Here is a 15,966-nt window from a genome sequence, read left to right as displayed (position 1 = left end):
TAAAAGAACTAGTCAGAACTGCTTATATTTGACCTTGGTCTAGTCATATTCCAAGGTCAACTCAATCAAGTGTCAGTTTGACAAACATAAAACCTATTTGGAATCAGTGAGATTTTTGTGAAATAATTTAAATTAATTCCACTCATGAGCCTGAAATCTATGAACAGTTACCTTAAATTGTTGGTACTAGTGACCTTGACCTTGACCTAGACACAAAGCAAGGTCATGTTTTTGTATAGTTACAAGACAACCTATACACAACCATGGCCTAGACATGATTAAAGGTCAAATCAAGAGTCATTTTAATGAACAAAGCTAACCAAATGGGAATCAGTAAGCATTTGGTAAAAAAGTGGCGTTATCAGACTACTATATACAGTGTGTGTATACCACGTGATAACTGGAAAGTAATCTTTGTGTAGTCTTTATTCGAAGCAAAATATTGCCTTCCCACATAGCATTTATGACACAATTAATCAGGTGGTATACACACACTGTATATATCAAGTAATGAATTGAGTGTCCATTACATGACCAAGACCCATTTCAAGGTCAATTCCCTCAATGGTCAGTTCAATGAACACAAAGTTAATTGAGAAGAGGTATGTTGAATTATCTAAATTTGGAGTTATGCTACAGAAATGATATAAAGGTAACAAGATGAGCTCACTAAAAGCTTGTTCAAAACAGGGGTTAGAAAAGGTATAAGAATAGTTCTTCACTGCAAAGTAAGGGAGGGGTATTATAATAGGAGAGAGCTTGTCAGACCGTTTGTCTTTTGGTCAGGCTTTTTGTTTATTATCCAGAGGATAAGTCATGGAATGGAAGACAGATTCAAATTATCTTTGGTAAGCATGCTTAAACATGAAATAATGGTGCAAAATGACCTTGGTTTCAGATTATTAATTTTTTATAAAGTTATTGCCACTTTCAACTTAGATTTTACCAAAACTACAGACAATCTCATGAAAGGGCATGACAGATTCATTGAGAATTATATATTAAATACTTCCATGTATGTATAAATCGGACAAGCTTCTAGGCTATTACACAGTCAACTTACTAAAACTTTTATTAAAGGAAAACATAATTTAGAACTTAAGGTTACAATGTATCTATTTTCTACTTTATAATTATTCAGAACTATAGTTATATAAGACAGCAGCTTGATTTATATTAAGCTACAACGTTTATGGACTGATTCTGCATTGAAACAGTTAATTTTTATCTGTACCAGTTGCAAAACAGATTTAACAAGCTCGATCAATAATCAATATGATGAGAGTGTTATCTTCTGCAATTATAGCCATTTCCTTTGATTGATTGAGCTGTTAATTCCATTTATTGCCAATACACATTTGTGGATTGAAGGATTTATGAGAAAAGAGGAGGCCAATGAAGTTTTTACATGCAAAACATGTTGCATCAATTATGTAATTAATAATCTATTTTAGAAACTTTTAATATCTAAATTACTTGCCTACAAAGGAAAAGCATGTCACTGGTCTTAAATTAAGAATGTATGGGAATTCTCAATTATATGTTCCAATATAGACATAAAACCAAAGAACAATTATTGTGCAGATGCCCAAAGTTGTTTCACTTTTAGAGGTCCTGAACAATGCACACCTGCTTAAATTAATCTTAAAAATTTCAGAGAATTTTCAGTAAAACATTGTCATGTTCACCATTTTGTTAACAATGCAGTCGGGAAGGAAATCCAAGTTTATAAGATTTGGGTCTGTCGGCAAGCAGGTCGTCATTTGGCCGTCAATGATTTGGCTGTAACTTGGTCATTCATTTGGGGATATAAATAAACTTGGTGAAAATGTTCCAATGAGGCAGCTGCATGGGTTGTCAGTAGGTCAAGGTCACACCTTAGCCTCATATTGTTAGCTTTAACATGGCCATGTATTTGGGAATTTGGAATTACAATTTAAAGCTGGTGTGTCATGTGCTAGACCCATGTCAGTAGGTCAAAGATCAAGGTCCCAATAATGCTTCATTGGTCAAAAGATTTCAGCATGTCTCCATTGTAACATGGTCAGCAGTTATATGACTTTAATATAACTTGGCACTATTTTTTATCATGATAAGCCATGCAACACCCATCTCAATGGGTCAATGGTCAAGGTCACACTTCAGAGTCTTGGCTAAAATTTCTTGTATTTTCGCTTGTCCAGGCTTTGACTTGGACATAAGTTTGGGTATTTTACGATAACTTTGATATGTAATTCAACAACCTTTCACAGAACTGTTTCATCATTACAGTTCAGCGACTCTCTTGACATTGTTGTCGTTTCACCCTCAAAACTTGAGTCTTTACACTGTGGGAAGCATAATTTATGGTGAATATAGAGAGAAGCGGGATAATACAACAATGTTTATTAATTATTCAGTGTTATGTAACCTAACCTACATCTCTTACTATTAGTGTTTTGTTACTGACTGTAGCAGAAGGACCTGATAGAGTAGGTTAAGCAGGCTAAGACACTGAAGAAATATGCTGAGAAGGGGATATTGTAATGATCTGAACAAATATATTGTGCAATTTAACTTAGACTTCTATTAGTGTTTTGTAACCTACAGGAGCGGAAGATCCTAATTGAGCAGGTAGAGCAGGCCCAGAAACTGCAGACAGATGCAGAGAAGGAGGCAGATGCTGCTATGACACAGCTGGAAGAGTTCATTAATGAACAGGAAAAATTGGTCAGTTCACGTTTTTTTAACTGAATATGTTTGTTCAGAATCCTCTAAATTATAATCAAACCAAGTAAATATAGACCATATAGTTCTTAAGTCTCCAAATATCGATTACAATTTTCAATAATCAATTTTTTGCTTACAATGATAAAGAAATTCTAAAAAGTCTTTAAGATGGTTTATTGATATTATGGATGTAAACCAAATTTTTTTTAAATGATCTGAAATTTCATTTTATATTATACTTATTTATCTATTATACAACATACCTCTCCATTTAACGAATATCAGATATTATTATGGAATTGATGATTGATTAATTGGATTTTCATTTATTTCCGATAATAGATTAAGTTGTTTGTCCAATTTTTATTCCCTAGTATCTGTAATTGTCCTCATTCAAAGTTGGAATTAAGCGTTTTCCAGATAAGCAGTCTGGTACTGCACTGTTGAAGCCTACAAGTTTTGTTTTCCTTCATTTTGATATCTTGAGCAACTCGTGTGACTGTTTTTGTTACAAAATATAATTATTCATGTATGATATGGCACCATCTAATAACAGGAGGATGAGGAGGAGGCTAAGAGACAGGAGATCATTAAAACCATGTCTCGTCCGGGCACAACAAGGCGTAAAGCATCTGCTAAACGCGAGAAAAAGCCCCCTACTCCAGATGGTAAGATATTATCAAGAGCTAATCCCTTTCTTCTATTTTATCCTAAGAAAGAAGCATCTACTAAACCTTAGTATCAGCATCAACTTCTGGTATCTTAATAAAACATTTTGAATCTATTGAAAGAAACAAATGTGGTGGATCTGTGGTCCAGTGATTACACACTTGACTATCAATCCAGGGGTCGCATCACTAAAAATACTAATCGTCTTCCTGGAGGGACGTTAAATGGGGGTCCTGTGTGACAGTACTATATACTGGTGCATGTTAAAGAATCAGGGTACAATGTAGCTCTAACCAGGGTTACATTATGTCTGTGCACTGTGCTCCAAAAACCTAAAATGACTAACAATCTTAACAGAGCACTCGTCGATTGGGCTAGGCCCGAGTGCGAGTATAAATAAGCTTACACACCAGTAAGCCATTTTCTTCCAAAACCAAGTCATTCTTTGCCATAGATTTTACATGCTGGTAATGCTTGTTTGTAATTTGCTTTCACAAGAAAATATCTTCCACTTTACAGAAAAGCCGGAGGCACAAAAGCCAGATGAATACAATGATAATTCGGAGGAGCTGAAAGACCTGATGCAACAAACTGATGATGCTAAGGTACATTTGTAGGTTACTCTACCAATATTGCTGCATAGTACTGAAGATTGCTTTTAATTTGGTGATATTTTACCTCATCTGTTTACTGAGGAATAAAAGTTGAGGAATTGTCATAAAATTGGTGTCATTGATAACATCATCGTTGTTGTTGTGCTAAAATTTGAACCTTGAGCCATAACTCAAAAACAAACTTAAGATATTCTATATATACATATGCTGCCAGAGACAATAAAAAAAAAATTATGCACTTGTTTCGCAAGGCCCATATCTCTGGCACTAATAGATGACTAGTAATGCCCCTTGTTTGTCTGGATAAATATAAGTATAAAGATAAGTGTTGGTGTATGCTCTGTGGCATTCAAAGTCAACAATGTTGGAAAAGCAAAGCTTTGCTCAATAGCAAACAAAAATATATGTCTTTGAGATGAGTCAGATCATCAAGGTGTGACTATGATCAAGATATATAAAAATCATGAAAGATGAGCCCTCATAAATTAAAAGCATTCTAAAGTATCAGAGTTGTGCTGTTTGATGGTTGAGCTAGAGGTTGTTTGTTGTTTGAGCTAGGTGAATGTTTAATGGTTAAGCTAGGTGAATGTTTGGTATTCAAGCTTGATGATGTTTGTTGGTTGAGCTAGGTGATGTTGGCTGTTGAGCTCAATGATGTTTGTTGGTTGAGCTAGGTTGTGTCTTGTGGTTGAGCTACAGGCTGTTTGAATGTTGAGCTAGTTGATATTTGGTGGTTAAGCTAGGTGAATGTGTGGTGGTTGAGCTTGATGATGTTAAATGGTAGAGCAAAGTGATGCTGTTTGGTGGTTGAGTTAGTTAGGTAACTCTTGATCCAATAGTGCAGCAGATAGTTGTACGAGCAATGTATATTATGTTGTCTGTAATAACTTTTTCTTCTAACATGCTTTCTACAAATATGTATCTCAAATACATAAAATCATGCTTACTTTTATGCAGTCAAGAGCTAACTCTGGACTAAGTCAAGCAAACATGGAATCTTTAGAAGACACAGATAATGACCAGTCTGATTCTGTCGAAGATAATGAAGAGACTGGAAACAGACCAAGAAGAGCATTGAAAGAAAAGAAGTCCTTAGGTGAAAGACGAAGGGGAAAAAAGGAAGATTTGACTCTTCCAGTTGGGCTGAAAGGTGAAAGGGAGAGACTGTTGTCGAGAACATCAACCCAGGCATCGAGGAGACACAGAGGTAGATCTCATTCCTACCTTGCTGAACATGAAGAGGGTTTCGAAGGTGAGACTGGTAGGAAGGGTGGAAAAAAGCTAGATGATGAATTTGGTGATGAACACCAGAAAGAGCTTGATAATTATCATGAAGGCGAAGATGGTGATGAAGATTCCAGTGAAGATGATGCTGAAGGGCTTGCCCCATGGCTTACACCTGTTGGAAAAAGGAAAGAAAAGGTCCTTAAACCAGCTTCTGCGAGGTCAAGGTCTAAGGCTGGTAGTACCTCAGTGCCTTTGACAGATGGCACTCCACATAAGTCAGAATCTGTTATGAGTGGTAGGGACTCATCTATTGGGAGGAGAAGCAAAATGGACACTGGAAGAATAAGCAAGACAAAGCTGAATAAGGACTTTGAAGCTTTCCGAACTAAGCATAAGAAGAGGGAGATGAAAGTTTCTAGTGTAAGGTTGTCATTGAGGAGGACATCATCAGCAAAAATTCCCAAAGAACTGCAAGGGAAACTGCTTAAAGAAATGGATAAGTCAAGAAAGATAAGATCTTCCCTAGGACATCACATAGCTAAGGGAGACAGGTCCATATTTACTGACTCAGAGTCGGAGTGGGATATGAAGAGAAATGTCATCAAAACTAAGGTTGATCCGAAAAATGTTGGGAAGACAAAGAAGGGGAAGCAACAATTGAAGATGAATAGAGTGAAGCTATCTCTGAGGAGACCATCTTCGGCTATGATACCAAAAGAAATGCAGGCTAAATTGTCTAAGATATTTGAAGAGAGTCGAAAGATTAAGTCATCTATGGGACAGGTAGATGAAAAAGATGACATAATAGAATCCATGTCTGAAGAAGAAGCAGAGTCAGACAATAAAGTTGAAGATGATATTGAAGATGGTGTCGATATGCAGTCTCCTTTCCTGAATATTGATGGAGAAGATGATAGAAATCAACTCGGTGTTGGTAGCCGGGAATCAGTTGGATCATCAAGGCAGAGTAGACGGCAAGTAATTTCAGTAGAGATAAAGATATCTCCCTCAATATCTCAGCAGTCAGAAAAAAAGCCTATTGATGATGGCAAGAAAAGTTTAGAGGAAAATATGCCTGAATCAAATGAACCCAGTAGAGCAAGCCAAAATATGAGCCAGTTAACTACTCATCAATCACTTAAGTCTGCTTCTCTTATAGTTGGTACTGAGGATGCCACTAGTGTTGATCCAAGTAGGATGACATATCCATCATTTAGATCTATTTCTATTGCTTTCCCTGAAGATGAGGAGGGCGATGAAAGTGATGACGTTTTTGATGAAGGAAAAGTAATGAAAGATATGAATCTTACAGAGAAATCTTACATGGAAGAGACCCAAGCAAGAGAGGTTGTTGAATCCGATGTAGATGTCAAAGGTTTGGAAGGAATGCATGGTAAACATGGGGTTGAGGATGGAGGAAGGCAAACAAAGCATTCCAGTAGAAGAAGCAGAATGTCTCAAAACAAAGGAGATAAAGTCAAAGATGATGAGGGTGAACTTATGGAGAAAGCAGACAGAGGGAGTAGAAGATCAAGACTTTCTGGACAAACAAGTAGAAAAACAATGCATTCTACAAACATGTTAACAAGACAAGATAAGGAAATAGAAGATGAGGATGAAAGGAATGTTGGTCATGATATAAATAAAATGTTTGCAAGTTCTCCGGAATTGAAAGAGAGGCAGACAGGGGAGGGTTCTGAAAGAGGAGTTAAGGAAACGGAGCATGATAAAGCTAAAAGTGACCATGAGTTTGAGGAGTCAGATTTAGAGTTGCCAGAATCAGATGAAGAGTTGCTTATCAGAAACAGCTTAAGAGCTTTGACTGAATTGGCACATAGGCATATTGTAAAGGCAAGTCGTGTGAAAACTAATCGTCTCAACACTTACATTAAACACAGACATGTTTGGTATTCATTACGTGAATTACATAAAATGATGAGTTTTTTATTTCTTTAGACCCTGTTTGTTTTCAGAAAAGTCACTGTATGTACTTTCACATTGAAAATCCCAAAGAACCTTCACTGCATAAATGATTGATATGTTCCTAAGTATTTTAACATCAGTCATTTCATTATTGTTTTACAGCTTGCTTCACACCATTAATTTGTTTCATCTTGATTATTAATTTCACATGTCTTTTTTTCACACCGAAAAAAGAATGCTATGTCTTTGAAAATGTAGAAATCAATATATGTTTAATGAATCATTTGAAAGTATTGAACTCAAACATATTCTACAAAATTTGAGTTAAATAATTTTAGTGTAAATATAAGATTATTTATTACAGCTCAGTATTTGATTATTTTGCATTTTAAGTTAGATACTTGATATACAAAAATGCAGATGGAACAGTTTCGCGCTCAGCCCTCAATATGGTAATGTATATTAACATATCCTGCATATTTTTTGCAGGCACAAGAGAAGAGTGCTCGGCAAACTGGGGCTGCTTCAGCACCTCCTGCTGTGGAACCTGAGGATAGGGCTCAGAAGGTAGGTCACTCCTGCTTACTGAAACAGATAATTTACTTTCTATGAGAATAGTCTCCCTTTAAGGAAGATTGACTGGATAAGAGTTAACTTGATGGCAGATTTTTCTCCCATTTGTCAGAGTGAGGAATCAAGTGACTTATAGGGGTTCTCACAAGGGTCACCAGGGGTTACAACTGATGTAAACAAACAATTCAGTGATGTTAATTTTTAAATATCTATTTTGACAGAAAAAAATTCTTAGCCTATAAAAGCCTATGCTATTTTATGCCTCTGACTTATGGTGAACCATGTGAGAACCCCTTTGAAGTCAAGTGATTCCTCTCCCTGTCTGTGGAATAATGACTGGATGAGAAATATTTATATATAAGTGTCTCCTCTTTCTTGGTAAACTCTTACATAATAGGTTAATAAATCAGGCTACAATTGTCAAATAATTTGTTGTTTCCCTATGGACTCAATAAATTACCTGAATTTGAAGCCAATAATCTGATGGTTATAAAAATATCTCCATTTTTCATTACAGTAAGTTTACTTATTAGTAAAACTCAACAACAAAAACTTGCTCTAGGGAAACTATTTATAAATTGTGGACTAAGTAGTGCTATGACGGAGGATTTACTTATGTAACATTATTCTGTGTTTTGGAAGTGAAATAGATACATGTAAGATTACTCTCCCTTTCTCTATAAGGTAGTCATTTGATTTTGATGATAAGAAATTTGTTAAAGATTATAAGTTGTATAGTTGAATATGCTAAATTTTGCTCTGTGTTGAAGTTATTTTGAATAACTTCCTATATTATAATAGCTTATTAATGTATGGCGAAAGTTTTAAGTATTATACTGACATTAATACTGAATTCAGTATTTTGGGAAATATCCCTCCTACAGAAAATCTAATTTTTATTTCTGTGATCTGAATTCTGTGAGTGTAACATGGCATAAACTTTCATGAAATATGAAATTGAATTATTTCGTGACTTTTTATAACATCATTGTATTTTTCTGATGTTCAATATATGACTATTTTTGTTTACCATAATTATATGTGTACAGCATATTGAAAGTTGAAGCTGCACACATTCAATGCAGGGGTTCTAAAGCTCAGAATTAATCCTGAAGTCAGGATTGAGAACTTCAGACTGTTGTACAATTGTAAAGATTGTTATTTGCTTGGGCATTTGCATCAAAGACAAAAGAAGGTATCTTGAAATGAATTTAAACAGTTTCGAAACAATTTCAAAATGGGTCTAATCCCCTTTACTAACTAATTTGGGCATGAGGCTGTCATACCCCAACAGAACCCTGGCTAATTTCAGGATTGACAATTATCAGCTGTTAGAACCCCTTCAATGTTCAATTTCATCTGGTTATTGTTTAGTGTATACCATATATTCAAAGTGGTATTGGCTTCTCCATGTAAGGTGTAACAAACATTAAAATGTTGTGAAATAATTTCATGAAATGCTTTCAATCTTACTATTAAGTCAAATTGTGATTTCAGTATTTACAATATTTTCATATTGGCCATAATTATTTTTGTTTTAATATTGTTTAGAGTCACAGCAACAATGGAGTTTATGAAATTAAGAAATTTGGATTTATTTTCACTTAATTTCGCACTGAACAATATGGTAAATAATAATCCTTTTTTGGGAAATATTACATTGTTAAATTTATTTTAGTATGACTTTTGTCCCATTTAAGTAATTTTATTGTATGGTTTCCTGTGGTTTATAGAGATTTATGTGTGAAATAAGAATGATATTTCACTGTTTTCAACATATCACTGCCAAATAAAACATCTTTACACACAGGGTTAAATACCATTTCAACTGGCAGGGTTTGAATGCAGTATTATAATGTTAAAAATACCAATTATATCTTATTTAATATCATCTTATATTGCATCATCTTGTTCATGTATTTCATTATTCTTTTTCAGTCACATGTTTCATTTATAAGATACAAAATGTATGATAGACTCTACTCATGTTCATCACCTTTTTCAGTCACATTTGTAATTAATTAGATAAGCAAGACTCTATCTTTGTTGATAGTCATTTTGTTAACTACGAAACTATCGGGTTTTGTCTTTTAGGCATTTTATTATAAATCAGTAGCTTTTCTCTTTTTATCATAACACAGCATATCAGACTTAAATCTGCTATGTCAAGCAAGGCAGCTGAACAAATAGCAGAAACAGTTGCTGAAAGCAGACCAAGAACCCAGCCAAAACAAGCCTTTGCCACACCTCGAGTTGCAGGTTCTGCCACACCAGTTGACACCGAACAAGACCCTGTTAGCCTTGAGGTAATAACAAGAGAGATAAGAACCAGACAATCAGAAAGAAAGAAGTCGAAACAGTCAGAGAGACTGAAGAGTCGACAGTCGGAGGGCCTAAGAAGTTTACAGTCGTCAAGACTTGAAGAAGTTTTAGGTATTGAGCATCCAAAATCAAGAGAGGCTTTGACTAACCTCTCAGATGGACTCAAGTCAAAACAATCAGATACGATCCAGAGCAGGCTGTCAGAAGGTTTAAAAAATTATGCAATGGTAGAGAAAGAGCTGATTACTGATGGTGAGAGCCTAAGAGAGATTAGGACCAGGCATTCAGAGAGGGTAAAGTCAAGGCAGTCAGAGATTTTAAAGAGTAGGCAGTCTGAGAGGCTAAGGAGTCAGAAATCATTAATGCTTGAGGAAGAACTGCATATGGAAAGACAGAAGACATTGGATTCTCTTAATGCAGTTGTTCAAAGTATATCAGCTGATAAAGAAAAGAATATTGTAAGCGATAAACACCTTGAGAGAGCGATTTCTATCCTGTCACTTGCTAGTCAGATTGCTACAGATACACTAGGTGGAGAACTTGATTCTTTCCTAGTTGAACAACCCAACAATAGATCTAAGGGGATGGCAAATGAACGACACGACACATTTGGCAAAGCTAATGCTAATGAAATGTCCAAAGGCATGGTTAAAGACAAGCTAGATGTAACGGAAAAGATACAATCAAAGGAAATACCAAACGACAATATTGTAGTTAAAGAACAAGAGCTAAAACCTCAGAAGGAAAAGCTAAAGGAGCCAAAAGACAAATTATATAACCCGAAAGAAAAACAAGAACATGTAATTACAAACAAGAGTGACACAAATGTAGATAAACAAAAGAAAACAATAGATGATCAAGAGATAAGGGTTGATAAAGAACCAGAAATAAAGGCTTTGGATGAGCAAAAGCGTAACATTGCAACGCAGGAAGAAGACCAACACCAGGAAGAGAGGCGTAGAAAGGCTGTTGACAAACAAAAACGTATAGAAAATAGACTTAAAGAGCTAAAGGCTAGGAAAGAACAGAAGACAAAGCCTGCAGATAATGAAATACAGAGTGTGTTGAAAGATACAGAAGATGTAAGCAAAGAGCAGATAAGCAAACCTAAGGATAAACTTGAAAAGGCAAGACCTATGGAGGTTATTGAAGTGCAGTCAAAGGTTCTCAAAGAAGAGGTAGCATTTTAAAATTACCAGTGGCTGTCCCCAGTTGATAACATTTTAACAACTTCTTGTGTGTTAATTTTGGCTTATCTGCACAATTTATGAATAAGATTTTAACCATTTTGCATTTTTATGTCCTAAGTGAGTTTGCGTTAATATGTACCTAATATTTCAAAGTTGAATCTGAAAACTGTCTTACCATTAAGTGTCTAGACACACACTTATTAACAGTCCTATTTTCTTCAGTTTTTCACCATTTTTCACCAAATGCCACCTTTTCCAATACTCCACAAACTGCCAACCATTTTCCACGTCCAATTTGTGGCAAATTTAGGGAAGGGTTTGCTAAACTAACTGTATTTGAAAGTGTCTAACTATTTACTTTAAATACTAGTGCTTAAAACCTTTCTAGAATAAAATTAATCAATTGAATAAAGAATTAGTATTAAATAATAATAATAATTAAGCTTTTAAAATAAAGTTTATTCTGGCACATGTTTACAAAATATCTGTCCTGATTAAATAGTAATCCAAGAATAGAAAAGCCCACATTTATAAAAATTCTTAACAAAATATGCTTGCATTAATTTTAGAACACCCACTTAGAATAAATCAATATATTTTAGCAGTTAAGACCCCCAGCCAAGACCCAAAGAATGGTATCAAAAGGACCTGTAAATAAAAAACCAAACTTGAAGTCATCCGTACAACCTCTTGATAAAGATAAAACACCAGAGGTTGCAGAAACACATCAAGAAATTCGGTCATCTAGCATAATAGCTGGAGGAAAGCTTAGCAAAAATGCATTAACACAAACAAATGATATGCTCTATTCTGGTTCCAACCAAGGTGACCTAGAATTCTTGTCTGATCGTTCTTTTTCTGCCAGTTTACCAAGAACAATGAACTCTTCAGAAATCAGGAGACACTCTCCGCATGATGAATTTTCCCCATCACTTTTATCAAAACCATTGCCACCAATTCCAAAGAGCTCTGAAAAAGTGCCTCCAATATCCAAACCACCATCAAGAGTAACGAGTCTCTCTGATACCTCCAAAATTGCACATGTAGATGATCAGTCGAGAATGTCCACAATCAGTGTTGTGTTTTCTCCGAAGAAGAAATCAAGACCGGTCACAATGCAGGAAATGTTGTATGGAGAGGAGCGGACGATTCACCGAGTGGAGGTAACAGACATGGAGTTAACCCTGAAGGACTACTTTCCACCTCCTGAAGTCGGACTAAACACTGAAGGGGATGAAGAAGGGCTGGAAAGTTTTGTTATTCTTGGAAGCAAGTTTGGAAAGGTATTGGAACGTTTGAAAACATGGGTTACCTTATAGATGTGTTGAACTAAGCTCCTTAGTAACATTCTAAATTGTCCATATCCCTATAACTGTAAAGTGTGTTAAGCAAGGTATTTGAACGTTTGAAATCATTGGTTTGACCTTCTATATTTGCTGACATGAATTCTTCACAATTCTTCTATATATTTATCTATGTGATTGGAAAGTTTGAAAATATGTGGTTGACATTCTAGATGACATTGTGTTGCAAGGAACTCTTCACAATTGATTGAGTTTCATAGCTTTTACATGGCACTTTGATAGGTGAATGTGTTAAACTTTAGATAAAGATGCCCTTGTATCATTTTTATCTTTCAATGATTGCATAAGACGTATTATTATTATTCAGATGTCACCATCATGCCTGTAACATTTAAAGTCTGAGGAATAAACATTAAGCAGTGATGTAACAATCTTAAATTTGATTAAACTTCTGATGTTCTCATGTTTTCTGGAATTGTAGTTTTTCTGATAACATAAGAAATATTGTGCTTGTGCCCTTCATTATCTTGTTCAATAGCTGAAAAAAAGTTTACCTCAAAATAACATGTGACCTAATAAGACCCAATGTTCTACATTGTCCAGACTACTTAACTGTTAAAATATGTTTTGGTTGTTGTTTTTTCTTATGCAATTGTTCTACAGACAACCATCAAATCCATGTTTACAGAACTGTCATCAGGACTTTGTAGCTCATGTTTATTTCAGATATTTTATTGTTTCTGATAACACATGCACAATCTTGTGTTTGTTACTTGATATCATTGTTCATTATCCTTTTATTGCAGCAGAGGTAGTTACCTTAAATTCCCATTAAATGATTTTGCTAACAGTTTGATTTACAGGAAGAGTAATAACCTCTTTGAGTTCTTTTGAATTTCAGCACTGGAATTTGAATTTATCTCAAATAACAGAAATAAGGAAAACAAAAAGTGCTGTTGAAAACAATCAAGTTACTTCCCCTGTTAAGGAAAAATTAAGTTCTCTTTATAGGAGCAAATCAAGCCTTCAGAGTTCAGTTACATCCCTTAGATCAAGATTGGCCACTCCACTGCCACAGAGAGCAGCAGTTACTTCCCCTACTAGCAAGTCTGACATTGACAATGAAAGTGAGACTTTTGGTCTTTCACTTGAAAATAATCCCAGCTTTGTTACTTTGTCAGATATTGATAGTATTGAGGTCAATAGTGCTGTAGACGATGATGGTGATCATGACAAAAAGAGAGAAATAACAATTGTTGGTTACACAGAGAGAGAAGACACTCTCATAGGTTTGCCAGCAGATAGGCAGTTATCAACGGATTCCAAAAACCTCTGTGCATCAAAGGTCATTTCATTTGATATTCACCCAGAGACTAACATCAAAGACAAAACTAAGAAGCGCCCTATCAAATCCTATGTTGACCAAGGTATGTATGTGCCCCTTACAGAGTCTTCAACAGATTACCATAACCTGCAAACATTCTCACTGCTCGGTTGTACGTATAAGTATGAACACAAACCTGTTCATACAAGAGAAATGATGAAAGCTTTGGGAAAGAAAAGGTCAAGGTCATTTGGGGAATACATAAAACCAAAGTCAAGGTCATTGAATTTAGGTCACAGTTTTCAATACAAGAAAACAACAGAGAACAAGAGAACTCAGTCTTTGCAACCAAAGGGCAACAACTCCCCACAGAAAGGTCAAAAGTCAACAGTTACTGCCACCCACCCTGTTGCCAACAAGACATCACTCGCTGACTTGATAGGGAATAAGAAATCATACAAAGTTGGTGATTCTGATTTCGCTAAGTATAGGCCATTGACTTCTGGTCTTCACCCAAATGATAATGAAATAATGGAGCAAGTGGAACAACCTTTGCCATATACTCTTTGTAATAATGATGAAGGAGATGAAGTTCATAATGATACAAAAGATGAAACAACTCTTGAAACAATTGCCCCAAATGTCCAAAATTCCATTGAATCTGGTAGCCATAAAAGCATTGTGACCCTGAAGGTAATTTTTGCCTTGATATGTGACCCCTAAACCCATTGATTACATGCATGTTGTGAATTGTTCACTTGGTTGTATTATAGATGCTCACTTAAGTTTGAATTTTGGAAGTTTTTAAAGACAATATATTTTATTTGACTGTTTTAAATTTATTTCATTGTAAGACTCTCCTTCAGATATTTGTTTATGATTATGCAATGGAAACATGTGTGTAGACTGTGTATAATACATTTGCAGAATATTTGTTTATGATTTATATGAGAATGCAGTTAGTTGTATGCTTTAAGTATATCTAATTATAAAGTATAAAAATAGAAAAATACTGACACATTTTCTTTACAGCTGCTGATTTTATGGGCACATTTGAAGACCGGAAAATTCTTTTTTTTTTTTTGGCTTTTAATAAATATAATTTGTAAAATGTATGTTGATTATTTTGACCTTTTTGATAAGCTTGTTTACATAGAATTCATTTGGCTGAAGACTTTTAACGGATTATAATTACATTGCAAACATTGCGCTGATTGTTCAGAACTTAGTTAAAGTTAACACCATTGTTAAGGTCATTTCAGCTCTGAAAGTTAAATAAAATTAATTGGAACACTAAAATAATTCAACTTCTTTTAATTGGAATGGAGGCAAATTTAGATATATTTATTATTTTAGTAAAGGTCAAATTAACCAATATGTTTCAATTACTAACTGTCAAATTTCTTACATAAATACATGTTGTCTTAGAATTTCTTTTTCAGAATATGTTGATTTTACTAACATACATGTACATGTTGAAAAAAAAGAGAAAAAAAACCTTACACAAAAAAGTCTTCTTGTTTATAGAAGCAAAAACTTACACAGAGTTCTTATTAAAGTTTACTAGTTATAAAGAGACATATAGATAATTTGATCAAATGTAGATGTGTTACATGTACATGTTTATCTGTATTTATAAGTGTTATGTAAGATGTATATAAATCTGAAATATTATATGGGTTTTGTATTTCAGGACTTACTTGAAAAAAGCAGGTCTTTAACACTAAACCCAATGTCAAGGGAGACTTCTCATTTGACCATTAATCAGCCTGACCAGCTACAGAAATACTCATCCAATGAAAAATTAGCCATAAAATCCCCAACAAGCACATCCGTTACTAAAAGTAGACCACCTACAAGAGAAAGGGTTACCTCCCCTGTTGCTAAAAATAGATCAGCTAGGACAACTGCTACTCCTGGTACTCTAGCATCAGAGATACCAAGACCATATTCAATATCAACACACCAGTCTTTAGATGGTGAAAATTATGACCATAATGCTGACGATTCAGCCAATGATGACAAACAGTCAGTTATGTCAGACACATCCGTTAAGCATAAAAGTAGTCCTAGAAAGGATGATAGGTCGCAAAAAAGTAGTCCCAGAAAGC

General features: G+C 34.9%; 1 protein-coding gene across 11 annotated transcripts in view; it reads left to right on the top strand.

Moving 5' to 3' along the window:
- Window positions 1–15,966, top strand: part of LOC128222095 (myosin-11-like) — a 117,231-nt gene that overhangs the window by 71,791 nt on the left and 29,474 nt on the right. For all 11 annotated transcript variants that reach the window (XM_052930938.1, XM_052930937.1, XM_052930935.1 and 8 more), the window contains 4 exons: window positions 2,590–2,709; window positions 3,266–3,377; window positions 3,898–3,983; window positions 7,632–7,709. In XM_052930938.1, coding sequence (XP_052786898.1) covers window positions 2,590–2,709; window positions 3,266–3,377; window positions 3,898–3,983; window positions 7,632–7,709 — 396 coding nt within the window. The remainder of the gene's footprint in view (window positions 1–2,589; window positions 2,710–3,265; window positions 3,378–3,897; window positions 3,984–7,631; window positions 7,710–15,966) is intronic.

Source organism: Mya arenaria, chromosome 16 (assembly GCF_026914265.1).
Source record: "Mya arenaria isolate MELC-2E11 chromosome 16, ASM2691426v1".
Taxonomy (NCBI): domain Eukaryota; kingdom Metazoa; phylum Mollusca; class Bivalvia; order Myida; family Myidae; genus Mya; species Mya arenaria.
The sequence above is the reverse complement of the archived record's forward strand: the minus strand, read 5'-3'. Positions and strand labels throughout refer to the sequence as shown.